A 25406-nucleotide genomic window follows, 5' to 3' on the forward strand; every position below is an offset into this window, starting at 1 on the left:
TATCGGAATTTTGCCCGATCATAAGCCTTTGGCCAAAAGAAAAAAAAAGCCGAGTGTTAGATAACGATGCTCTTGCAGGTAGCAGCACGTGGCGGAAGCACTCGGGAGGCGGCGAGCGCCAGCGCCCCACCGGCCGCAGAGGCCACACGAGCGTTGTGTACAACGGCGCCATGCACGTGTTCGGCGGATACCAGGACTTGCGAGGATCCTCGTCCCAGTTGTGGGCCTTCCGATTCGGCAAGTTGCACGCTTACCGTTACTACTTAGTCTACACGTGAGATAGTCTTCAACTTTGATCTTTTTTGTTTTTTTGTTTATTTTATTGAAATGATGTATAGGAGAGTTTGGTGCCTTTATAGGGGCACCGGCTACTCCTTATCACTTATCAAACTGAACATAATATGCAAAAAAGACAGCGAAAAATGGAAATGGCACAAAATGTTATCCAATTGAACACTAAATGTGCAAACACTGTAAATAACGAGGACCCGTGGTCGTAGATCAGGAACACGTCTTTACTTAATGAAGGCTAGCTCCCTCTTCGTTCTCCTCCTCGTTTCCTCCCTGTCCCCAAGACTATGACCCACTATTCTATTTTCAACATCCTCCGAGGGGGAGAGGACGAAAACGTTACATCAGTCATTTGCGGCTTCCATTACACACAGCTTTTGCACCGGCCGGTTCACCACGTGGCCCGTAGCCAAACGTACGGAGCAGGCTCTAGCTACCCCGTCTCGGCCGGGATGCAGCGACGTCACTCGCCCGAGTTTCCAGAACATCGGAGCAGTGTTGTCCTCGTTCACTATCACAACGTCACCTATGTGAATCGGTGAGGAACCTTGTTCTGGGCAGCAGTGCGCTGATCGCAGCTGTAGTAAGTAGGCATGTTTCCATCTTCGCCAAAGCTCTGTGCTGATCCGCTTGCGGTACTGCACTCGTCGTTGTAGCTCAGCGTGAGTTGATGTCTCAGCTGTGACACCCGGCTCCGGCATGGCGATGGCTCGCTTTAAGAGCAGAAAGTGCGCCGGAGTTAAAGGCTGCAATTCATTTGGGTCATCCTCCAGGTAGGTCAGGGGTCTGCTGTTGATGACGGCTTCAACTTCGCATAAAGTGGTCGTGAGGCCCTCTACATCAAGGCTGCTACGCCCCAAGGTCCGCTTCAAAGCGTCTTTCGTAGTGCGGATAAGGCGCTCCCACCATCCACCCCACCAAGGAGCTCGTTCCACAATAAATTTCCACTGTATGCGCGTGGTGGTGGCGTGCTCTTGCAACGCAGGGATGACCGCCTTGAAACTCCGTGCACAAGAGCGAAACGTTAGGGCGTTGTCCGAGTACACCACGGCTGGAACACCTCGCCGCGCAACAAACCGACGAAAAGCGAGAATCGTGGTCGCCGTTGTCATGTCGGAGGTCAGCTCGAGGTGAATAGCTCGTGTCACGGCACATGAAAATATCAGTATGTATGACTTGTTTGAGTTCTCAGTTGTGCGAACGTAAAGTGGCCCGCAATAGTCGATGCCAACAACCGAAAATGCTTGAGCCTCGGTTATTCTCTCTGGTGGCAATGGTGCTACTGGAACAGACACTGCCGTCAATCGTCGTTTTCGGCACGGTAAACACTGCGAAAGCACATTTTTTACTGTCTTCCTGCCCTTCAACACCCAGAATCTTGCCCGTACTTCAGTCAGGGTGAGCTCGATGCCACCATGAAGCGTGCGGACATGAGCAGCCTGAACAATTAGTGTGGTCAACTTGGGTTCGGCGGGCAACAGAATGGGATGCCGGATGTCAGGACTGGCGTTAAGCAGGTCGAGCCTCCCACCGACACGGAGGAGTCCATTTGTATCCAGGAATGGGGCCAGGCGAAGAACCGATGGCGTTGATGGCAGCCTTTTTTCTTTCTCAAGAAGTCGTATTTCGGCTCCGAAATACTGATCTTGCACGACTCTAAGCCAATAACGCTCGGCCTCTTCAAGTTCTAAAGTCGTGAGCGTTCCACTGCGGGGAGGGCTCCTTCTCGAAGCGTTGTGGACGAAGCGCTGTACGAAAGCAGTAACGCGCAAAAGCCTATTGAGCGAGCTGAAATCTTCCGCACGCACAATTGAAGTCCTCGATGAAACGAGCGATGGACAGATCGTCGTGGCTGTCTCATAGAGAGGCTCAATGTCTCTGTCGTTCGGAAGTTCATCCAGCTTGAAGCTGGGAATCGGTCCTGGCGTTGAGATCCAAGGGGGACCGTGCCACCATTTATCCGACTCCAGAAACGCTTTGGCAGACACGCCACGGGTGAGTAGATCGGCAGGATTCTCGCCGCTGCTGCAATGCGCCCAGGTGTCGGGATTAGTGAGCTTAGATATCTCGGCCACACGATTGCTGATGAAAAGATCTCGATTTCTTGTTTTTGCTCTGATCCAGTGAAGAGCGACGAGAGAGTCGGTCCAAAAATGAGCGGATGCCTGCTGATGACGTGGCACGGACCGTACGTACTCCGCTAGCCGTGCTCCACTAACGCAGGCCATCAGCTCCAGTCGAGGCAGGGACATCGTCTTGAGCGGAGCGACGCGACTTCGGCTGATGAGCAATCGTGTGACGCATGCCCCGTCGGCAGAAAGCGCCCGAACGTAGATACACGCACCATAAGCCTTAGGACTGGCATCAGTAAATATGTGCAGTTCAAATGCCAGCTCTACGCTGCAGTCGTGCAGGAACACGTAGCGAGGAACCTGTGCCTGGACATCTGGCAACTCGGTGCACCACGCGTTCCATGCAGCTTGTACTTCATCTGGCAGCGTGTCATCCCAGGAGTGCTTCCGCTTCCACAGGTCCTGGAAAATTAGCTTTCCTTTCACGGTGAATGGGGAGAGATAACCAAGCGGATCGTAAACGCTGGCTACGGTTTGAAGGATCGTGCGCTTGGTGGCCGGTCTGTTTGCGGCGAAGGAGGCTGCGTTGCGCACTGTCAACGCGATGGTATCGCCTTTACGCTCCCACGGCAGGCCCAAAACCTTCACGAGATGGTCATCTCCTGCTTCAGTCTCAATGGCCACGTTATCTTGGATAAACTGTTGCTTTAGCAGGTCGGAGTTCGATGCCCATTTCCGTAACTCCATGCAGGCGTCGGCGAATATGGCGCGTGTCTCCTGGTATACAGTCATGGCTTGTTCCGCCGTGGACACCCCAAGGATGAGGTCATCCACATAAAACGCCTTCTCCAGGAGGGACACTGTCACAGGAAATTTTTCCCGACACGACGCTAAATGATGGCGAATCGTGGCGGCAAGCAGAAAAGGGCTTGATGCTGCTCCGAAAGGGACCCTAGTCATCCGCCATGCGACAATGGGTGGGCTGGGCTCTTCCTTGGTTGGCAGTTGCTGAACCCATAGAAAGCGTAGCAAATCGCGGTCTTCTGGACGAATGAGCATTTGCAGATAGGCTTCTTGATGTCTGCCACAAGAATCACTGGGTAGCAACGAAAGGACAGCAATAGTTGCACGATGTCAACACCAAGCTTCACCCCTTTCGATTAAAACGTCATTCAGGCACGGTTTTCCGACGACATGAGACGACGCGTCAAAAACCACCCGGAGCTTGGTGGTCAACTGCATCGCGGCGGATGACAGCATGATGCGGCATGTAATAAACGTTAGGGCCTGGAATTTGCTCTTGATCAACCTTTTTCGGCCATGACCATCCTTGAAATAAGCAGTGATGGCTTCGTCGTACTGTTTCAGCAGGTCGGGCTGTTCCCTGAATCGGTTCAGCTGCATATTTAGTCGACGTGCTGCAAGCTGTCTGTTGTCACTACCGGCCGGAATGCCAGGCTCCTGCATCATCTGGGCACTTGGTAACGACCAGCTTGCTTGCTCAGACAGTGCTCAAATATGTCGAGGTCAGGGTTGTCTTTTACCGTACTTGACCACCGGTTCTCACTACCAATAGTGTCGAGGCGCCACATAGCCGATTCATTGCACTCTTGATGCGAACCACCAGCCGATAAGAAAAGGGCACTAGTTGCTGTAGCTTCGTAGTGCGAGCTACTGCCCCTGCACAGTCCACCCCGAACGACGTTTCCACGGCAGTGAGTTGCTCGTTGAGGCGATCAATCTTTCCAGTGGCGACCTTCCCAATAAGCGTCCGAGCAATTAATATGCTGACGTCCTCTGGGCGCCAAGTTTCCGGGTCAAACATGTCCGCAGCATCATACCTCCGGGCGCTCAACAGCTCGAGCACTTCAATGTTCAGCGGTGGACTTGTCACGGTGCACACTTCGGGGACTTCCAGTGCTTCCAATGTGACGGTGCTGCCGTTAAATCGTCCACGCAGCGTGACAGAGACGCGTCGACAACGTAAATGATTCCGTGGCTTGGCATTTCCAAACGTTACCAGTGAGAGCTCTTCCGTGCCAATGACTTTACACTGCAATCTCTTGGCCACGTCGGTGCGGATGAATGAACGCTGGCTGCCGCTGTCAAGCATCACACGCACCAGGAGCTGTCGCGGTCCGCTTTCAGCCCAAACACGGCCCGTCTGAAGCTGCCCGCCTGTTGACGTTGTGACAGGAAGAACTGCGCATCAGCAATCGCGTACAGAATCTTCTCGTGGTAGTCGTTTGCGCCCTCGACTTCTCCTTCAATAGCCTCGTCTTCCGTGAGATCGAGAATGTCCTTGTCTAGCTGGCGGAGCTCAGCTTCTTTCGTCTTTAAAACGGCGACTTGCCTATTGACCTCACGCGCCTCGGTGTCGGGGTTCTGCAGCAGTCCTGTCAGGAGCGTAATATTCCGGGAGACGCTGGCCCTGACAGTTCCACGCACCTTCCGAAGACGCTCGGTTGAAGACATCGTTGTCCAGCACTGACCAGTTCCCGGGTTTCGGCACCAAAAAATGTAAATAACGAGGACCCGTGGTCGTAGATCAGGAACACGTCTTTACTTAATGAAAGCTAGCTCCGAATCCCCTCTTTGTTTTCCTCCTCGTTTCCTCCCTGTCCCTAACCCCAAGACTATGACCCACTATTCTATTTTCAACAAACACAACGCAATTCAACAGGACATGTGTCACAAAGTTTCGAGCACGAGCTCAGGTAAGTAGAGTTAGTTCATATGTGCACGTATAATGTAAAATGTTTTGTATGGCTTGACATGCACAGCAGCAGAACGCAGAAGACAAACGCTTACACATGATCGTAGCATTATGCAATTTTGAACACATAACATTTATGTCACTCGTTTGATAGTGTCGTCCACTCGGTTTCTTAGCGCAAAGCTGCAAAGGCAACACGTACGAATTTCTCAGAAAGAAGGCTTGTCATGGTGACGGTGATGACTTTTATTAGCGTCCAATTTGAAAGGGAGTAGCGACACAGTAGTCAGCGTGTTCGTTGCAGTCATGTGTTACAATATTCAAGTTTAGCACACTTGCTGTACCTTTCTTTTTCTTAATACAAGCTTCTATTATAATGTCCGCTCTTCTCCCTCGCCTTACGAACTTCTCCGAAAGATGGAAAGGCATGACGATAAAGAAGTTGTTCTGAGATTCCGCGCACAGATACACAAGACACTGCACGCGTAGCGCCTCTTCATCGGAGCGCACGGGCCTTAACTTTCGTGCGTTACCAAGACAACGCCTCTTTCAATTTTCGCATTATTAATTTCCTCATTTTGCCTCGTGTTTAATTTCCTCGGATTTCCCTATTGTTGTAGTCATACCTTTTTTCCCATTTTTTTTAATATCGTTTTCGGCACAACCTGTGGTTTTGTTGCTGTTGTGCGCGAAGTTGAGTGCTATCATAAATCTGCAGCGAGCACGCTTTCGAAAGCCCTTGCGCATTGCGAGCGTTCACATGGCCATTAAGACTCACTCTGAATTTGAGATTTACCGTCCGACTCCGGCACTGTGGCCACACTGGCGATTATTAAATGCAAGCTAAAAAAACATAATAAACATACAAAAGAAAACTTTATACTCCGGTGCAGTTATTTGCTCCCAACTCTGTTGTGTGTACACCACTTACATTTGCCCGGTCATAACCCTCGGAAAGCGCCTACTCGGCAATTAGACACCGAGAAACCGCTCCCCGCGTTCTACATAGCTCTCCCCGTACCCGCGAGCAGTTTCTTAGTTGAGACTTCCGAACTCCCCGGCTCGCGAATGGGCCTCCGAGTCGTGCGATTCGCGATGCAATAAAATAAATCACCTAGTCCAATAAGTACATACGTTAGCGCAAGGAAACAAACAAAAAAAGAGTTGAAGAAAAGCTGCAACCCAGCCCCCTTCATTCCGACTAGGGCGAGTTGCATATACACCTCACCCTATACACACGCTCGAACGTGCAGTAGCTCATAATTCATTCTTTATGTTAGCCTTCTATAGCTCCGTTCATGCCGAAGCTCCTTCCTAGAAAAACTTCGGTACGCGTGCTCATATCTTCGTACATATAGCCTCTCTTTCCCGCTCTCTCTCTCTCGCCGCTTTATTGCACATTTAATCCCTCGCATACATTCTTATTTTTCGATGCCTCCTTCAGTGCTGGCCATGGTTCAGATGGTTTCTTTTTGTGTGTTGGTACACTTCTCAAAAACGTCCGCATATTTTCGTTTCGCTCCCGTGCACACCAGCTTTCTCACGCTATATTTTTTTCTTCTACTTTCCCTTCTCTTAATATTTAAAAAAAGACCCACCGTTGGAGACGGTCTTCAGAGCAGATATTGGGGTTCAGGAATCTCATCTATCTTCCGCAACGGAAAGTCCTTAAAGGAGAACCTTTCTCCGAGGATTGTCGTCGCACGCTCCGCCGTTTCGCGCGAACTTCAACGTCTTTAATAACTCTGCGATGAGCATCGCTCTGTCGCGCCGCAGCTCCTTGCTGGGAATTTAACCCGCCGCTTTTTCTATTCGGCTGTTCATGCGTATCTGTTATCTTCATTATATTCCGCGTTGTCTTAGCGGGGACGACGTAATATTGTTGGGTCCTCGGGCCGCGCAGTTGAAATTCATAAGCGCCCCCCTCCCCCCCCCCCCCTGCGGTGTCAGTGAAATTGCCGTCTTTATAACGCGTAACGTTATTCTAAGCGTATCCTTTCATACGCGTTTTCAGTGTGGCGAGCGAAATAGGCTTACGTCTGCCAGTACGCACATGCGCGTGGAGTTATTCTCAAAGTCGGAACTAAGGCTTTTCGATACTATCGGGCAATATACCAGATTGGAGAAGTATGACAGTGGCCGCAGTGAGTCTTGCAGGCACCGCAGTATGTCTGCTTGTTTCTGTGTTTGTCTTATCTTTTTGGCTGCGACCACATCGGTATTGTTTCGTCTTTTTCTGTGCCTTGATCGTTGAACTTTTGCCGTCTCTTTCATCTTGACTTTCGGTTCTCTTTCGCTTCTGTTCCATGCAACCTGGTTCAGCCTTGTTAAGCTTCAGCCGTTCTCGCGTTACGGTAAGTGGATGGGTGGACAGATAGAATTGTGTATATGCAATATGTGTGCCTGCTCACGTACTTATATAAGCGGCCCGTTAGGGCGTTTCCGATCAAATGACGCGAGAAATATGTGAGCGGAATAATACCGTCTCGTGTTTCTGCAGAGTTAAAAATGCCGACGTGAAAGAAGCTTGAACTGCATCACCCAAGGGAAAAGAAAAAGGGAAAGAAACGAGAGAAAAAAGAAAGGAACGATTCGCAAATCAAGGTTTAACTTCGTCGCGACTTCGCTGCTGCGATTCGCGCAATTTTCCGAAAAAGCGCACGAGCTGAAATGGATCGGCTAAACAGCTCCTTCCGTTCCGCCGTGAACCGTAGTCGTACAAGCTTCTGGGCAAACAGAAGGAGAATCGCTGTAAATTGAATCTGGGCCGCCTCGTTTACCGCCGAGCTTTCTTTCTTTCTTTCTTTCTTTCTTTCTTTCTTTCTTTCTTTCTTTCTTTCTTTCTTTCTTTCTTTCTTTCTTTCTTTCTTTCTTTCTTTCTTTCTTATTGTTTGTTTGTTTTCCTGCAAGGCTAGTAGTTTGTATGTAACATTGCATTAACTTGAGCACAGCCTACACAGCAGCCGTTTTGCACAAAACATCAAATAGTCCACGTACACGCTGAATTTATAGCGTTTTAGCGAATGCCGATATGCATTCTTGGTACTGCAGACGCACCTACGGCAATGCGTCTTGAGTGCACCTGTAGTCCGAACCAGGTGCGACGGTCGTGTCTCTTTTCCGTAGGCCCGCTTCTAGTTGGTTGATTGTTTTGTAGCAACCAGGTGAAATCTAAACATAGCTTTGCGAAACGCATCTCTCGCACCTGCGCCGTCAGAACCAGCCGCGTCCGCTCACGCGATGCTGGAAGGTGCGCGCGCGCGCGAGTAAACAAACGCCCCTACTTCCATTTCCTCCCCTTCTTCGCCCTTCATTTACGTCGCGCAACTTTTGCGTCGCCTCATCGAGAACGACCGTAACGGGCCTCTCATTCGCGCATAATCGCTTTTCTCTCACTCTCTCACGCGCTCGCTCGATATTTATCCATTAACGACAGCGGCGCACGCAACCGCACGCACATTGCGTCGCAAAAACTGCGTCCCCCCACCCTTTCTCAACTGAGAGCTGCTGCCGGCTCGTGCGCGCCTCAGCGACCGCGCGTCTGAATGCGCCCTGCGCGAGTGGCCTGCAAATTTTCGCCGCAGACGCGTCTGCGCTGCTGCTGGTGCCTCGAGATATCCTTGGTTTTCGGCGACGCACGCGCAATTTGCTCCTCGTCGTGCTCCCGGCATAAGCGCGAGTGCCGTGTACCGCGAGCTGCTGCCGCTGCAACGATTACTATTCACGGCGCATTCGCGTCAGAATGGTGTACGCGGAGCGCCCGTTTTACGGCCAGTCGTAAACACGGCAGATAGAGGGAGGGTCGGCGTCTACGTGTATGCTAGGCTTCACCCAGAACGGGCAAGATCTCGCTGTCGCAGCCCGCTCGTGGTCCTCAGCAAAACCGACCCGCTACTGCTTTCCCACGCAGACGAGTTTGGTGCCAACCGTCCCACAATGTTCGGGCGTACGCTCCTGGCGACGAAGATTGGACGCCGAGCTGCGGTGGTATACTGTACGAATAGAACGGGGAGTGGAAGGGCTGACGCTCTGCTATGGAGTGGGAAATTTTGTTAGCTTGATCGAGCATGCGCAGTTCGGGTTGTTGACCATGCCTGTCAGACCGTGAAGCGTTACCGGGGGGTGATGCGCTTGCCGGTTCGTTCCGCCTTTTTCGTCGGCTTGTTTTCGTTCGTGATCTCTCTAGCGTCGGCGCCTTTGTCTCGCTGTGGTTTTCGTTTTTGTCTGGTCGCTCAGTAATGGCTCGGGCTGGCATGGCCGTCGCGATGCGTTCGGATCAAACTGAAACGACGCGCGTTGATTGGAATTGGGGGGCTTTGCCCGAGCGCCTAATAGCTTCTCTAGTACAGGATTGAGAGCTTTGAGCTACGGTCGGTTGGCTTTCATTTGGTATGGCGTCCGTTTTTCTGCAATGGCGAGGCTGGGCGTGGTTTTCTTTTCTTTATTTTGTGTTAACGAAGCCTTGTATAAGTGTGAAGTGCTTTCATCCGCTGTTGCGAACTTCGCGAAATGAGATAGCCCATCCTTTCTGTAGCGGTAAACGAGTTGTAATTTGCTTAGTGTCGAGAGATCGATCAATGCTCCCTCGATATCATCTCGGCGGGCACTCAATTTTTTGTGTGATCGCGAGCTCACCATAGCTCTGCTATTTCGTACCGTTTCCTCTTCGGGCTGTCTACGCTCGTTACTGTACTTCTCTTACCACGTAATGGAGCTGTTTCGCCGCTTCACTTCTTTCTGTCTGATGGATGTGGTGCCGTGCACTTTTATTTAATTTCGGGGCGAAGTCTTGTAGCTTTTGGCTTGTATGTGATATCGTTCCTGGAATACACAGCGTTGCTGTTTCTTACCACGTCTTACGATAAGAGTTACCACCGCCTCTACTTTCCCGGAATACATTTCACGTTCGAATAATCGTGCGCTAGGAATAACCAGTAGACTGCGGAATCCATTAAAAAAAGATTTATGGCTTTTAAGTGTATACTGGAGGAATTTATGGCATATCTACGGCTGAATGTGCAGCGGAAGAAAGAAAACGACACATTTTTTAACTTTTAATGACACTAATGGAAAATTTTGCGAGTTTGTAATATTATTGTTATAATCACGGTTATATTTACGTACGCGAATACACATTTAGAAATGGCGTGCATCATTTGATTTACTTCTTTTAAACGTTGATCTAAATAAAAAAAAAACCTATTTAAGGACTCCTTTAAATTGTAGCTAAATGTCACTGCAGCTGTGAAAATCATGCATCTTTGTCAATACTACCGCCCTAAGGAGGCAGGAAGGGCAACGTTAGCCGTAGGCATGAGCTCCGCGGTCTAGGCGTTTCGAACCTCTGATCTGTATCCTTATAAGCAAACTTGGTAGATGGCTCCGGTATAATTTTTTTTATAGCAGTGCCGTTTCTGTCTTTTAAAAGTACATTCATCCATCTCAAAGATATTCTGTCAAGAGAAGCGTGGCTCCTTCTCTAAATGGCTTTTGATATGCCGTCGGCTCCATCTTCAACCTCGAACCAGAAGTATCTTGACAGCTGCCGGCTCGTCTCAGAATTGCTTTTCTTTTTTTTATCATTCGAGCTGCTTCTTTAACGTCACGCATAAATCTGCAACACATATGGCACTTCGCATGACGGCAAGATAGGCACTGTAGCGTCCATCGAAAAGATAGCTAAGCAGTCCGGAAATAGACGCGGAGTATCGAAACGCACAGCTCCACGTTCGATTTGAATCGCTTCTCCCGTCGTCCATCGTAAAGTGTCGTAGACATGTCATCTCTTCGATGATTCTTCAACAACACAAACGTACAAGAGCAATAAACTCGGCGAAGAATTGGCCGCGAACGAAGAACACGAAGGAGAGGCCGAAGGGAGTGGGTGGTGCCCCCAACTGCTTCCTAATAACCTGTCCTCAGCGGTATCTGCAATGAACTACGGCTGTGGACTTGGTTCTAGCGGACTCCTCTTGCTGATGCTCTTACTGCTGCCACTGCTGTTGTTTCCCGATGGGCCTTTCTTCTGGCCGTGTACCTTTCTCTAGCGCAGTTATTCGTCGCCAGAGAAAGCTGCACCGTTTTGTTTTTATTTTGCGTTCAGTCTTTATGCGGGGTTCGCTTCTTCACCGACGCGGAAGAGCTCCTTCGCTCGGAAAACGCCGCCGGCTATTGCTGCGGTTTCTGTTCGTTTCTCCCGCCAGCACTCGGCAGCGTCTGTTAAAATGACGTCTGTTCTTCGTTTTCGTCTGCTCTTATCTCCGTCTGTCTTTGTGCTGTATTATTATTATTTATTTCGTGCACATGTCTTGGCCAGCTCCAGTCGAAAAGGCGCGGGCACTCGGAAAATCGCGCACTCTTTCCCTCTTTCTCTCGGAGTGGGCCGATTCGCTCGAGGGCCCTTTTATTTTTATGTCTGTACAGATTACGTTTAATATATTTTCCCCCGTTGTCAGAATAGACTGTATCGCAGGATCGCAGGAACGTGCCACTAGCAGCCTTTCTTGCGTATGCGTTTGTTTCTCTTAAGAAAGCTTGGTCGCGTTACTTTTTTTTTCTTCCAAGATTTATTTTTCGTTCCTTCGGGGGCAGGCAAGTGGCCACTGGTCTTTCTCTCCTTCCTGTTCTTTATTTTTTATTTTCTTTGTTTTCACTTGGTGCCACTAGACTTTTTCTTAGGTTTTAGGCACGTTTCCTTTTTCTTTTTCTTTTTTTTTTTGGGAGGGGGGGCGTTCAAGAGGCTGCGTCTGAAGTTCGCTCGCGGCGATCGTCGAAAGAGCGCGAACAGGAAGAAGCGAAGAAGGGTGAAAGCCACGTTGGAAAGGAAAACGGTACGCAAAGTGGGACGATTTCGTTGAATTTAATAACTCGCGCTGGAATTGGTGCTGTGGTCGCCAAAGGATAGCTCTTTCACGCCTCGCTTGCGCCACTCGTGGAGTTACAACTGCTCGCTCAAACCACTTATCGCGTTCTTCCTTCCGAAGTCTGGGAACGTTCACAGCTGTCATCGCGCTGTCTGCGTTCTTCGCTAAATTTCATTTCGCTTGGCGGTTTTCTTAGACAAGAGATAAGCTTCGTCTTGACCGTTCTCGAAATTTGCATTTTATTTATTTCGACCGTGACTTTGGCGTGCGTTATGTGCTAATTCTGAACGTCAGCTTAAAGAAAGGCCATATGTTCAGTTATGTAGTTGATAGTAGTCGCAGCCAATTACGGTGTTGAGCATCTGTTTTGCACCTTTATCCTGTCTGTATTTTTGTCCTCGCTGATTAGAAATAAAGCAAATAGCCCCGAGTCGCGTCAGAATCTCGGCAATAAAAAAACTCAAGAAGGGCTGCTCCGAATTTCGAAATTCTGGGTATCGGTGCGTAGCTGCCGCTAGTCTTTCAGAAGAATAACGCTAACCCGAATGTTTTATTGGGACGATTGGGAGGTTATTTCTACTATTTATATTCCACGTTTCCCATTTTTCAGTGGTCTGTTCAGATTCGCGTGTACGCAATGTGTTTGTTGCAGTAAGCAGGCTTTGTCTCTTTGAATGTAATTAAGCAATAAAGCACGCTTCCAGTTTAAAATATTTTATTTTGTTTTCGCACTGACGACGTGATTATTTCGCAAGATGGCTTTCTATTACTTTATTCATATCGAAAAAAGTTTCCGCATGCTTTCCATTCAAAGCAGGGTTACATTCGCGCCAATAATGTATGGACCGGGACGGCTTTGTAAGCTTTGTCCGTGTAGGCAGGCGTAGCCTCATTGATAACCGCCATGCAGTGAAGGACGTTTGCCGTTTGAGTATGATGGATTTTGATTTGCTTTTACGCGGACGGTGTGATCATCCCGTAGGCCGACTCTGCCTCATTGATAACCACTGTGCAGTGAAGCACGCTTGCCGTTTGAGTATGATAGGTTTTGATTTGCGTTTACGCAGACGGTGTGATCATCCCGTTGGCCGACTCACTCTGCCTCATTGATGGCCACCGTGCAGTGAAGCACGCTTGCCGTTTTATTATGATAGGTTTTGGTTTGCTTTTACGCAGACGATGAGATCATCCCGTAGGCCGACTCTGCCTCATTGATAACCACCATGTAGTGAAGCACGCTTGCCGTATGATAGGTTTTGATTTGCTTTTACGCAGACGGTGTGATCACCCCGTTGGCCGACTCACTCTGCCTCATTGATGGCCACCGTGCAGTGAAGCACGCTTGCCGTTTTAGTATGATAGGTTTTGGTTTGCTTTTACGCAGACGATGGGATCATCCCGTAGGCCGACTCTGCCTCATTGATAACCACCATGTAGTGAAGCACGCTTGCCGTATGAGTATGATAGGTTTTGATTTGCTTTTACGCAGACGATGGGATCATCCCGTAGGCCGACTCTGCCTCATTGATAACCACTGTGCAGTGAAGCACGCTTGCCGTTTGAGTATGACAGGTTTTGATTTGCGTTTACGCAGACGGCGTGATCATCCCGTTGGCCGACTCACTCTGCCTCATTGATAACCACTGTGCAGTGAAGCACGCTTGCCGTTTTAGTATGATAGGTTTTGGTTTGCTTTTACGCAGACGATGAGATCATCCCGTAGGCCGACTCTGCCTCATTGATAACCACCGTGCAGTTAAGCGCGCTTGCCGTATGAGTATGATAGGTTTTGATTTGCTTTTACGCAGACGATGGGATCATCCCGTAGGCCGACTCTGCCTCATTGATAACCACTGTGCAGTGAAGCACGCTTGCCGTGGAGTATGATAGGTTTTGATTTGCGTTTACGCAGACGGTGTGATCATCCCGTTGGCCGACTCACTCTGCCTCATTGATGGCCACCGTGCTGTGAAGCATGCTTGCCGTTTTAGTATGATAGGTTTTGGTTTGCTTTTACGCAGACGATGAGATCATCCCGTAGGCCGACTCTGCCTCATTGATAACCACCGTGCAGTTAAGCACGCTTGCCGTTTGAGTATGATAGGTTTTGATTTGCCTTTACGCAGACGATGGGATCATCCCGTAGGCCGACTCTGCCTCATTGATAACCACTGTGCAGTGAAGCACGCTTGCCGTTTGAATGTGCTAGCTTTTAACGCGATAGCGTTAAATAGCCGTTTCGCAGTAATTCCAATGTCGGTGGCGGTGTCGTTGGTTGTGAGCGAAAAATCAGCGTTGTCCGTAAGCGAAAATTCGAGGTATATGCAAATAAAAAAATAATAAAAAATCACACCATCTCCCGCTAAAGGGGACCATGAGGCGATGCGAAGCAGTGTTTCGGCATGTAGAGCCTGCGTTTCAGAGGTGGAGTGGTGAGGGGGAAAGGGGAGAGGGGAAGTGGGAGAGGTATAGAGGAGGGGGAGGGGAGAGGAGGAGTGGGGAGGGGTAGTGGAGAGGGGGTGGGAAGGGAAATGAGAGGGGGAAAGGGAAGAGGGAAAGGGGGCGAGATGTAATGTGGAGAGGGAAAGGGGAGAGAGGGAGTGGAAAGGGGTAGTGGAGAAGGTTTGCGCATGCGCAGTAAGGGTGGTCACGACGCACACCACCACCACCACCACCACCGGATTGAACTCCGCTATAAGATGCTTCACATCTAAAAAATCTTCGGTTCGAGTGGCACCGGCGATTAGAACGTGTGACCCCTCACTCCGTGGCGCGATGCGTTTAGCCGCTCGGCTGCCACGCATACATCCTCCAGCATATTAACGGCGAGCTATTCAGATGCACCATTTACCGTTGGTGGTACGCGCATTTTGGAGGTGATTCAGCGCGGCACAGGCTTGACTATCACCCGATAGATGGCGCAAAGGGCCCACGGGCGTGCTCGCCCCGCTGTGTTTCGTCTTGCCGCATGTATGGATATAGGAGCCGGAGGGCGTCCGCACTTTGGCTTTCCTTGCTGGATGGTTTTGCCGTCCACCGAGAAGCGAAGCCAGGCTAGCGATTGGGAAGGCGATACAAACACGGTCCTATTACGCTACCGCGTTCTGCTCTTGAAAGCGAAGCTCAAGCGTCCTCCAAGTTTTTGATCTGGTCTTACGCAGACGGAGTGATCGTCCCGTAAGCTTGCCTTTTGAAATGTTCCACACATCTTCCTCCTTTTCCACGGACGAATAGCTGTCTGCACCAATAGGCGTTGTGGTGTTTCTCCCAAGGATTGAGTTTTGTCTTCAAACATTTTTTACTGGCAGGAATAAAACTTTAACTCATGTGGCTGCTTCGATCTCTGTGTACAGCATATATACATTTGTGTTTTTTTTATCGCTTCTGTGTTTTACGTGGTATGAATGCGAAGCTGATTATACGTGTTCGTGTAAACAAACGAGTCTAGTGCGAGGTGCTTATTGCTCTTCTCGGATGTATTAACTCTCAACCGATGACACTATCGCTAGACCCGCTTTTTTATGTTTTGTTACTAAGAGCTCGAGTGAGTGATCGCACCGTATCTGGCTAATGAGGTCCGATAAACAATGCACATCCCCCAATTCTGCAAAACAAAAGAGTCGTTCAAGTAATATGAACGGAAGATGATGAAATACATGGCCTGCAGCTCACGACTCATTTAGGCAACTTCCGTTATGCCCTAGCGACGTTTTTCTTTCTTTCTTTCTTTCTTTCTTTCTTTCTTTCTTTCTTTCTTTCTTTCTTTCTTTCTTTCTTTCTTTCTTTCTTTCTTTCTTTCTTTCTTTCTTTCTTTCTTTCTTTCTTTCGACCTCTCTCTTGCGCTTGTGTACATCCTAATGTGCGGTGGTTCTCTCACTGCTTTTTACTATGTCGCTTCGTATATGACTCCCAGCTGGCTCGTTTGCGCTGTTTCGTCACAGCCTACTGATGAACCCATTCTCCGTCCGAGAATGATTAAGCAGGCGTGCTTATCTCTCCCTCCAGAGCGAGACTGCTGACGGCTTCTTTCTCTTTGTGTCGTCCTTTCTATTACCTTTGCTCATTTTATGCTGACCAATTCGTGTGAAAGACCCATCGCACGGCCTCGAAAGTGCTCGGCGACCGCTAATGACAAATGCGTGGTCGCATCTCAGTACTATGTACGTTTTCTATTTTATTTCCGCGCTGTACGGCCACTTGTCCTTTTATTGTCTTTTTTTTTCTTTGCATTGAATAGCAGTCTCCTACGCGCAAAGTTTGCGACATAGCCTTTGAGTAAGTGTGTACGAGACGGAGTTGTTCTTCTGTATTGAGTCTGTATATTTAATTATCACTGGATGCCTTGTATGTTTACATTTTATGATAACGTCAACGAGCGAAGTTTTACATAAATTTCGCGAAGCGCTAGAAATATCATACAAGGATTGCCATCTATTCGATTGTAGCCTAAACCGGCATCGCAAAGAAGACACGTAGCACGTCACTCATAAACAAACTTCACAGCGTTGAATGACATTTTTTTTAATGCTCCAGGAGTCGAACTGGGCAACCATCGCATCGTCTGCACAGTCACTCTACCGAGCGAGCTAACTTGGAAGGCTAGCATTTGGCACTCTGACGACAGAATAATCGCAAATGTGGCTCACTAGAAGCTTAAATAATGATTCCCCTTATTAACTATGCGAATACGCGTGAAGTTACCTTAGGGATTTCGTTTTCAGTGTGGCTATACAGTTTATATAAATGTCATGCTTTCCTTTCGTGTGATTTGTGTTGTTTCATATGTAGTTATTAAAAGACAAGCCGCCGCGTAAAAGAAAAAAAAAAGAGATAACGCAGTTAGAATGTTACGCATTTCCTCAGATAAGAAGCAAGGGCGTTATTGCTCTCCTTCTTTGGTGGAATATTGTGTTCAATGGGTCGAATGTTTTCTGTTGTGGAAGCAACGCAAGCTGTCAAGTTCAGAATCCACGCTTAAACTTTACAAGCTGCTTTTGTCGCTTATTCTCTTTTAGGCTGTCTAAGTGAAACGAGATGAAGTGCCAACTTTATAGAAGAGGCCGGATGTTGACGACAGTATGCCTTTTAGCGTTGCTTCAGCATCGACACGCTTTGCTGAAGCGTGTCGCTTCAGCAAAGCAAACCGCCTCTCTCCTTAAAACTTTCTTTCTCTCTCTTTTTTTAAATCATATTTTTAAGAGGATTCCACGTCTTAACCAACGACGCATAGTACGTAGAGCACTGTGGTTTGGTGCTCGGAAAGTTGTTTTTTTTCTTCTAATATTTCGGAAGGGCAATTTCCGGATCGCCGTATCATGCTGTTCTCGCAACAAAAACGAAATTTACGCATGTGGCTAATGGCTGTGAGAAGCTAGAGGCGCCGCGCACTCGCGGTCTCTGAACTTGGCAAACTTTTTGGAATGAGTATACATGTTCTTTCCTTTCTACATTTTATCGTGCTCTCTATATCGACTCCTTTCTTTCTTTTTTTTTTTGCTTGTCTTTCTTTAAAATACTTTCAGTTTAAACTGCCACTGCGCGAGCTGTATCAAGAGCCTAGACCACCGCACACGTTCAAGGCATCATTGCGGCGCATATTTTTTTTTTGTGCTCGCGTGTCAGTGACATTCGCGCACATTCGTCAAACGCAAACGAAGACAGTTGTGACGCCTTCTCTTGTTATGTGACGCGCGCACAAAGAAATAAGTCCCTCGTATCGGTGGCTATCTTACGCGGCATGTTTTTGAACAAATGTGCGCAACTTTCAGTTTGGTGTGCATTGAAGATGTCGATGTTTCGCCGATTTACCTATACGATTTGACTATATGGTTTAGTTGTGAGGAGCGCTTGGAAAGGAGGGTTCGGAGAACAACTGTGGGCGCACGATTCTGCTTGTAACGGCGCCTGCCGTCGATAATCTTCCGGGACGATCTAAACGCAACCTAACGCAACGTAACTAGAATTACAGGAGGCATAGGCGTTGCCGCCTCCCTCAGCCGCAGAATTGGCGGCCGTATCCGTGCCTGTGGTTCCATCATTCACACAGCTGAGCTATTTCCTTCGCACTAGGAAATTGGGAAATTCATGGTATAGGCAACTTTAAGGCTATCCCTTATAGCGTACACTGACTGTGTAGAAACCGCGATAAGACGTTACTTGGTAAAACACTGCTTTCTTTATTGAGCGATGCCACTGTAGTCCCGATGGGACTATCATTCTTTATTTTTATTTACGTAGCCAGTACCATATATCTCTCTTAAAAAAGTAAACCTCAGACAATTTGCTGCCCAACGTTGTAGGTGTCCTAAATTCGCCCCCGCCCCCCTCGAACCAACCTCTTTTCCATTCTTATTTTTTACGCAGTCTATAGTCTTCGTCCAGTGGCACAGGTAAATGGCCTGTGGGCCGAGGAAATGAATAAGAGTAAGAAATAAAGTAGCTAGTCTCCGGCAGTCTACCTTAACTTGTCGTACCATCTTCTTTTCTTAGTCATCTCTCCGTCCAACAATCTTACTGGCCGTTTCCTGGCGCCGTTATACTTTCTGAAGCACATTTTTAGACCGCCCTCGGCATAAACGGCTGTATTCCCCCACCCTCCCTCCAATACATCGGCTCTTTGCGCTTGTTTCCCTGCGGGGAATTTCCCGTACGCGTGCCGCTATGCCGCTGCTGCTAGTCTGAAACTCGAGCACCTTTGCAGGCTGCCTATGAGTACTACGCGTTCAAGCCAGCAACCCCAACTTCCATACGCGCGCTCTTTCCCTCATTCGCTTCGCGTCTCTCACGAACCGTTTTTCGGGCTCAATATTTCAGTGACACGCCCTAGGCGAAGAACTTTCCTGCAAGCCAAATAGAAAATAGCGAAGATAGGTATATATATATACACACAGAGAGGGAGAGGAGACTGGCAGTAAGTGCTTTCAAGACGTGACGCTATTGAAAGCGGCGTCAGTCTGCTCTGTGCGTGCGTGCGCGTTTTTCGTTCTTTTCTTGCTCTCGCTTCGACTTCGGCACGTGGCTGGGACGTACCCTACGGGACTCCCTAAGGGGAGGGAGGGTGGGGGTGAGTAGAAAGCTGGGAAGGGGGGGGCAGGATGGGTAGCCCAGTTGCCCTGCCTGTCTTGGGGCGAGCGCCGTCCAGAGATGGGGGCCAATTCGCTGCCAACCCCCCACCTCTCTCTGCTGCCACCCCTCCGAAAACCACCGCTTCCGCGCACATTGCCGCTCAAATTGGCAAAATTGTGGGCCGTACTGGGGAACGCCCGGGGTGATCGCACTTCCTTCTCCCATCTCGCTCGTGGCCAAGAATTTCGCTCTCGTTCGCTCGGTGTGCTTGTTATTTTTCTTGCACGGTCGACAACGTTCGATCGCGGTCCGTTCCATGGCCCTGTACGCGAACGTCGTGGCAACGTCCGTGCTTAAACGCGATACGTATGTGTACCCGCCTTGAATGTTGGTCGCGCTAATGTATTTGTTTGGACGAAGTGTTCTGGCGAACTCCAATTACGAGCTTTCGAGTAGACGTGGTAGCTGGTGATAGTGACAAGGGAAGTAAACAGGCATTTAGGGTTTTCGCGACGTCCTTGGGAGAACGGTTATCTGTGCTGATTGCACGAAAGCATCGTGAAACAATTGAACACTACCTCTCCTTCGCGAAGCAACAACGCCTCGCTGATATATGAGCTTGCCTGGTGTAATTACGATCGTATTCGCTAATACAGGGCTTGCATTGGCGCAGGAAAGATGCTTGGCGTAGTCCACGTTCACAGAAATGGCAGCTATAGTAGTTTCTGTCGCCATCTTTTAGGCGCTCATTTTTTGGCGGAAAGTGGCATGAGCATGATGCGTGTTTATGAGAATGGATTGGAGAAGAGAGTAACATGCCAAGCGAGTCTAGGAATAGCTTCGCAGCGAACTCTGATGGACGGAGTAGTGGAGCACTCTCGATTAGTTTTAACCTCTTGGAATTATTTATTTTGGGGACACCTGTCTTAAGGGATTGAACCCGCGACCTCTTTCTCAGCATCGGCAATGCAGTGGCCTCTGAGCCACGGTTGCGGTGGACGCTTTTCTTTAAAATCGATCAGCAACGGAAAGTATAGGTTGCCTAAAGGCCGGCTAAGCCACTTATCACCAATAAACTCTGGTCTTTTGTGCACATTTCCTTGTTTGCGGAACCGTGTCGGACTCTTTACTGCTTTTATTTGCACATGTGCGGAACTTAGGGAATGTTCGGGACTGTCCCCTCTGTTTTTCGGTCTTTTCAGTCTTTTCTTTTGTGATTTTTGTTTTGTTTTTCATGTGAAGAGAAGCAGCCGGCGTCAAAGTAAAGAAAAAGTACTCCGGTGACTAACAAATGTAAAAACAAAAAACAAAAAAACAAGCAATAAGGAAAGAGAAAGAGCTCGATGCGTCGGGGCAAGCAGACCCCCCGCCGAGAAGACTCGTGCTGTCGGGGATTAAGGGATCCGCTTTCTTTTGTCCTAATCCACGTTGCTGGAGATAAATGCGCAGCTCCGCGTTAGAGAATTTCCTTCCCGCCGTAAGGAAAAAAGGGGGATGGCGGAAGGAGCGGAGCGCGAGACGGAAGCTCGATGTCGGGGTCGGAGATTAGCGCGTGCAGCAAAACGAGACGGGGCACTATACTGCCGCGTCACGCTGCTGCTCGTCCATTAATGAAACCAGGGCGACACTGGTGACGCCTAGGACCGAGTGTAACAAAGGGAAGACAAGGACCGGTGCTTGCTCCCTGCTGGACTCTCTCGACGAGAGACGTTCTTGGGGATGCATGAAAGGGGACCACCCGTCCGCGGGATTAGCGTTGCCGTGCTGCGCGGGTGAAATCAAACACAAAAAAAGAAAGAAGAAAGTCAGAATCCTTCTTCTACTATGAGGATGGAAGCCGGCGGCTGCGCCTACACGTTCTGCTGCAGCGGCTTCACATCGTCTTCGCGACCATTCGCGCTTCCGTACGAGTTGGTGCTCCTTCAGTATCCGCGCTCTTCTTCATCCAAGCGAACGGCAGGCTTCCGTCCCATGGCGAGTCCAAAGGGCAACTGCTGATAACAGGGCTAGCGCGATCTCTGCGTCACGAGACAAAGGGGCGCAACGATCGGTGGCAAGTGCCGCCGCCGAATATCACGACACTTGTGAAAGATGCATCGGAATTGGCGAGGGGCGCCGAAGATTGTTGCTCTGCGCGTCGTGTTGTCCGCGGACGCGATCCGCCGGTACATGGCCATGTACACCTTCGCTGTATATAGAAAAGGGGGGGGGGAGTGGTTCAGCCTTGGGATGTGCGGGGCGCACTGACACCATATAATTGGCTAGTAGGCTGTCGTGTGTCAAAGTTGTTATTGAAGGAGAGCGAATGCTGAACGAGGCAGTGTTGACCTAAGTGAAGAAATTGCAGTGTCAGAGTCAAAAACACGTAGGCTACTCCCTTCCTCAAACTCGCTCCTTTTTTGTGTGTGAGTAAGCCGTGGAGTGGACAACACATTTGCCAGCCTTTGCAACTACATAAATGTTTCACTGTACACACATGCCTCAGTTCCGTTGGTTCTGATTTTTTAAAATACATTTTTGTCTTCATCATATATAATTGTCTTTGTAACTACAGGTATATGGGGATAGTCCATCTGCTATTAGATCCCCCCCCCCCCTTTTCCCCCCCGCTATCTTCTTCATATAGACCTGCATTACGTTGTGTGTTGATTTGGTCAAATAAATTAAATGTCGAATTTCTTTTCCTTATGCCGTAGGTTACTGCGCAGACCATCACTTCCTTCCGTACGCGTGCCTCTTACTGTCTGAGTTCTCAGCTCTCTCAATCTATTTTCGCTGCTCTGACCGTGCTATGCCGAGAGTCACTGGGCGTGTGTCTATCCCCTCTGCCGCTTCGGAGGCGCCGGCGCTCAGTGCCGACAAGGCACGCCCTCTTGTTTCTCCACCCTGCAACCAGCCTCGCGCTGCAGTCACGTAATGCGCCCTCTACATATTTGAACGCGCACCGTCTTCTTTTGCTTTCCCGCCAGCACTCGTGCGCTCTTTGTCATGCCGCTTATTGGTTCCTGCTTCTCTCTCTCATCCTTTTTTTTTTCTACTTTTAAAGCATTACGTGAGCTCCGGGTGTTGTTTGCGTTTAATCTCATTTACTGCTCTGGTAGCTTTTATCTTCTGTTTACTTCAGCTGCTTAGCGAGACAAGAAAAAAAAAATCATGCTGCACATAAATTGTAATGCACATGCTCCCTCTCTATCCCCGTCTCTGCAACTCGCCTCATTTCTGAGATCGAGTTCTGTTCTGCTTCTCGTTTTCTTCGAGTTTTTCTTCTTTCCGGTCTCGGCCGCGCTTACAGAATCCTGTAGGGTGCGTTTACCCCTGTTACACGTCGTGCACATTAGCGACTTTCATGTCTGTTTTTATCTCTCTTCTACGTTGTTGGAACACGTACGCGACTTCGGGAAAAACGGTTCACGGGGCGTAGACTCTTAATTAATACGTTATGTTGTTAGTCTTCCAAATACACGATGTCGGTGTGCGGCGCTAAAACGCGAATTTCTATTTTTGTCATTTGCATATTTGCTGCTTTTTTATTTTTTAGCAAGGCTTCCACCACAGTGCACAGAGAGGTCAGGGAATACAAAGATCTCGTGAGGCTATCAGGAAAAATTTAGAACGCGTCAGAAAGGAAAAGATAGAAAAGATCGGACGGCTAATGTAATGATAAAAGGCAGTGCACGCTACCATATTCGATTGTATTTAGGCTAATAGTTCGCTTATATTACCCGGGAAGTTGTGTGTTTGGTTCCATTTGATTGGGGTCGCAATTAAAAAAAGAGAGGGGGGGGGGGGAACGCAGTTATGGAAAGGTTACGTTTGGCGGAACCGTGGCTCCAGGAAGTATTACTACTGCGCGCTTCTAGCAGCCGGTTTACGCTGAAGATGAATGGTCGGAAGGACGTGACACAAAACGACATCTTTTCTGCGTAATCGATGCCGATTTTCGGCAGTACATTTCCAACTGGCACCGACATGAGCCTAAGCGACTGATTAGCATAGCATAGAACAGTCAAACGAGGGTCTCCTTTCTGCGAACGAAAGCTGCTGCGAAATGGCGGCGGACACCAGTCGCACACTGTGCCATGCAAATGTATGCCGCACACTCTCGAGTTTCTCGAATATTTGCATATTGCCAACCGGACTTTCCAACTCGGAATTCCGCACCAATGACTCTCACGGTGGAATGTCCGAGTTCGAGAGTGAAGCCGGTCGATTTCGGTCGAAGGCGTCAGCTGCGACGCGATCGGCCGCCATGTGCCAGCTGGCTAACCTATTGGCTCGGCGCTTGGACCGTTCATTACAAAGAGGGGCGTCTCATCCGATATTTAAATGCCACCAATGGTACGTTTTTCAGAGCCACGAGCGACGAGGGACGCTCTTGTTTCCCCTCCAAGCTCTTCCGGTCGGGAACTTACTTCCGGTTTTGCGAATATTCAGAAAATTAGTTTAAAAAATAAAACTGGTACGGAATCCATGGTTTTGGATCAGGTTAAGAGTTACATTGAATACATGCGATATCGGAACATAAGTTTACTTGAGATAAGGGCCAATTAACTGCGAGGATAATTAGTTAAAATTAATTGCATGAGCTCACGGAAAGAGCAGACGGTTTTCTTGCGAGAAGCTGGAACCGATGTGGCACCTTGCGGAGCACATCTCAGCCACGTGCTTCTTTCTGCGTGGCCTCAGAGATCCGCTACGCGAGCGCAACGAAACACTAGGCTAACCCAAGGAATACTCCAGGGCACACGAACGCCGGCGTGCGATTGCCACTACGAGACACCTAAGTCGAGGATTAAGGTCGCCTCCTATCTTTTTCTTTGGTGTGTGTGATTTTGAGTTGATAAAGTTGGTTAACGCGGCTTTACCTGCTGTCGCATTAGACCGCCGTAGCTGTTGCGATGCACCTACCAGCGGCATTCGGCTCTGCACGTCGCAGTAGGAATCGGGCGCGGTAATGAGGCGTGTGCCTGCTTCGACGCTGGTCAATGCTCCGATGTGCTGACTTAGTTAGGGCGTGATAAGGTGGCATTGTCCGTGACCCATACAACTATACAACTCTACAGCTCCGCTTCATAAGTGAGGCTAGGAAGCAGGAGTGAAGCGTAGAACTGTAGTGGCATTCTGTAAGAGTCCAGTAAGTGGACTGTTACAGTTTGAGAGCGCGCTGACTGCACAGAGCTCGAGAGCTGGTGGGCTGGCACCTATCGTAACCGCTGCTGCGAAATTTATCCAATCAGGCTGCGCTGAAATGGACAGCCTACTAGCCATGCATACTGCCAGGGCCTCGCATGTTGAGTTCTTCATCAATTTGTTTCTCTATATTTTAAATACAGTGGGGCTCATCATCTTGGTTGCCACCGTTGAAGGAGTTCCTGCATTGTTTTTGTTTGTTTGTTTGTTTGTTTGTTTGTTTTTAGATACAGCTAATCTGTTGCCGCAGAAATGTGACCGCCGTCTCGTGCTCGCTTTCTGAACAGAGCAGCACTCTCAGCCGCACTAGGCCAGCCCTCACACCCGCCCTCTCACAGAAGACAAAATTATATGGCACTTGCCTTCCCGGTCTTCAAGGTGAGTAGCTATCAGGGCGTTGCTGTGGTTTATTCAAGAAACCGGACTAAAATACACATTGTGACGGTTCATTCAAAGGCAATGTTGCTGTGTCGTATTTGGATGGCGCTATTATTCGCGACTTTGTAGTCTCGTCACATACTCTTCTTCTCTTTCATTCTTTTCACACCACATTTCCACTCCCCAAGTACGCGGTAGCAAACCGGAGATTTTCTTTAATTAACCTCCCTGTCTTTCTTTTCTCTCTCTGTCTCTCTGTCTCTCTGTCTCTCTGTCTCTCTCTCTCTCTCTCTCACACACACACACACACACACACACACACTCTTCATTTCCATTCTTCTGCGTCTGTTCGGATGGCTCGACTTCTATACACATAGGACAGACGAAATGAAAAGTGAATAAGTGGGTAACCTGATTTATCCTTCTCTCTCTTCCACCGAGAAGCCGTGAAAATGAGCATCGTGTCCCCGCACACTTCTGCACCGTGCGGCCAATTTCTGTGCGCCGTCCTCAATTTCAGAAGAGATAACCTGAGCGTCAGTTTATTGCCGTCACAAAACTTGGCACCGACGGCCACAGAGTTTATATTCCGAGGCATGATAGAGAGACAACGCGTTCCTCTCGTTCCGGCTGGGGAAGTCGCGCGAGGCTATAGGGCCCACTTTATGGCGGCCGGACGCGGTTACTGGCTATATCGCTACGTGCCAGTGAATGTGTGCCCTTTTTATTCGTTTTCCTTATTTTCCTGTCACCCTCGTGTTTTCTGGAGAGAGATCCCAGTGCTTGTGTAACGCTCGCGTGACAGTAATAAACCGTGCAAACCGTGCCGTA

At 49.0% G+C, this 25406-nt stretch overlaps 1 protein-coding gene across 1 annotated transcript in view; it reads left to right on the forward strand.

The window, feature by feature from the left end:
* LOC119387518 (uncharacterized) overlaps positions 1 to 25406 on the forward strand; it is a 102145-nt gene that overhangs the window by 48919 nt on the left and 27820 nt on the right. Inside the window, exon 5 of the mRNA XM_037654929.2 lies at positions 79 to 237. Coding sequence (XP_037510857.1) covers positions 79 to 237 — 159 coding nt within the window. The remainder of the gene's footprint in view (positions 1 to 78; positions 238 to 25406) is intronic.

Source organism: Rhipicephalus sanguineus, chromosome 3 (genome assembly GCF_013339695.2).
Source record: "Rhipicephalus sanguineus isolate Rsan-2018 chromosome 3, BIME_Rsan_1.4, whole genome shotgun sequence".
NCBI classification, from domain to species: domain Eukaryota; kingdom Metazoa; phylum Arthropoda; class Arachnida; order Ixodida; family Ixodidae; genus Rhipicephalus; species Rhipicephalus sanguineus.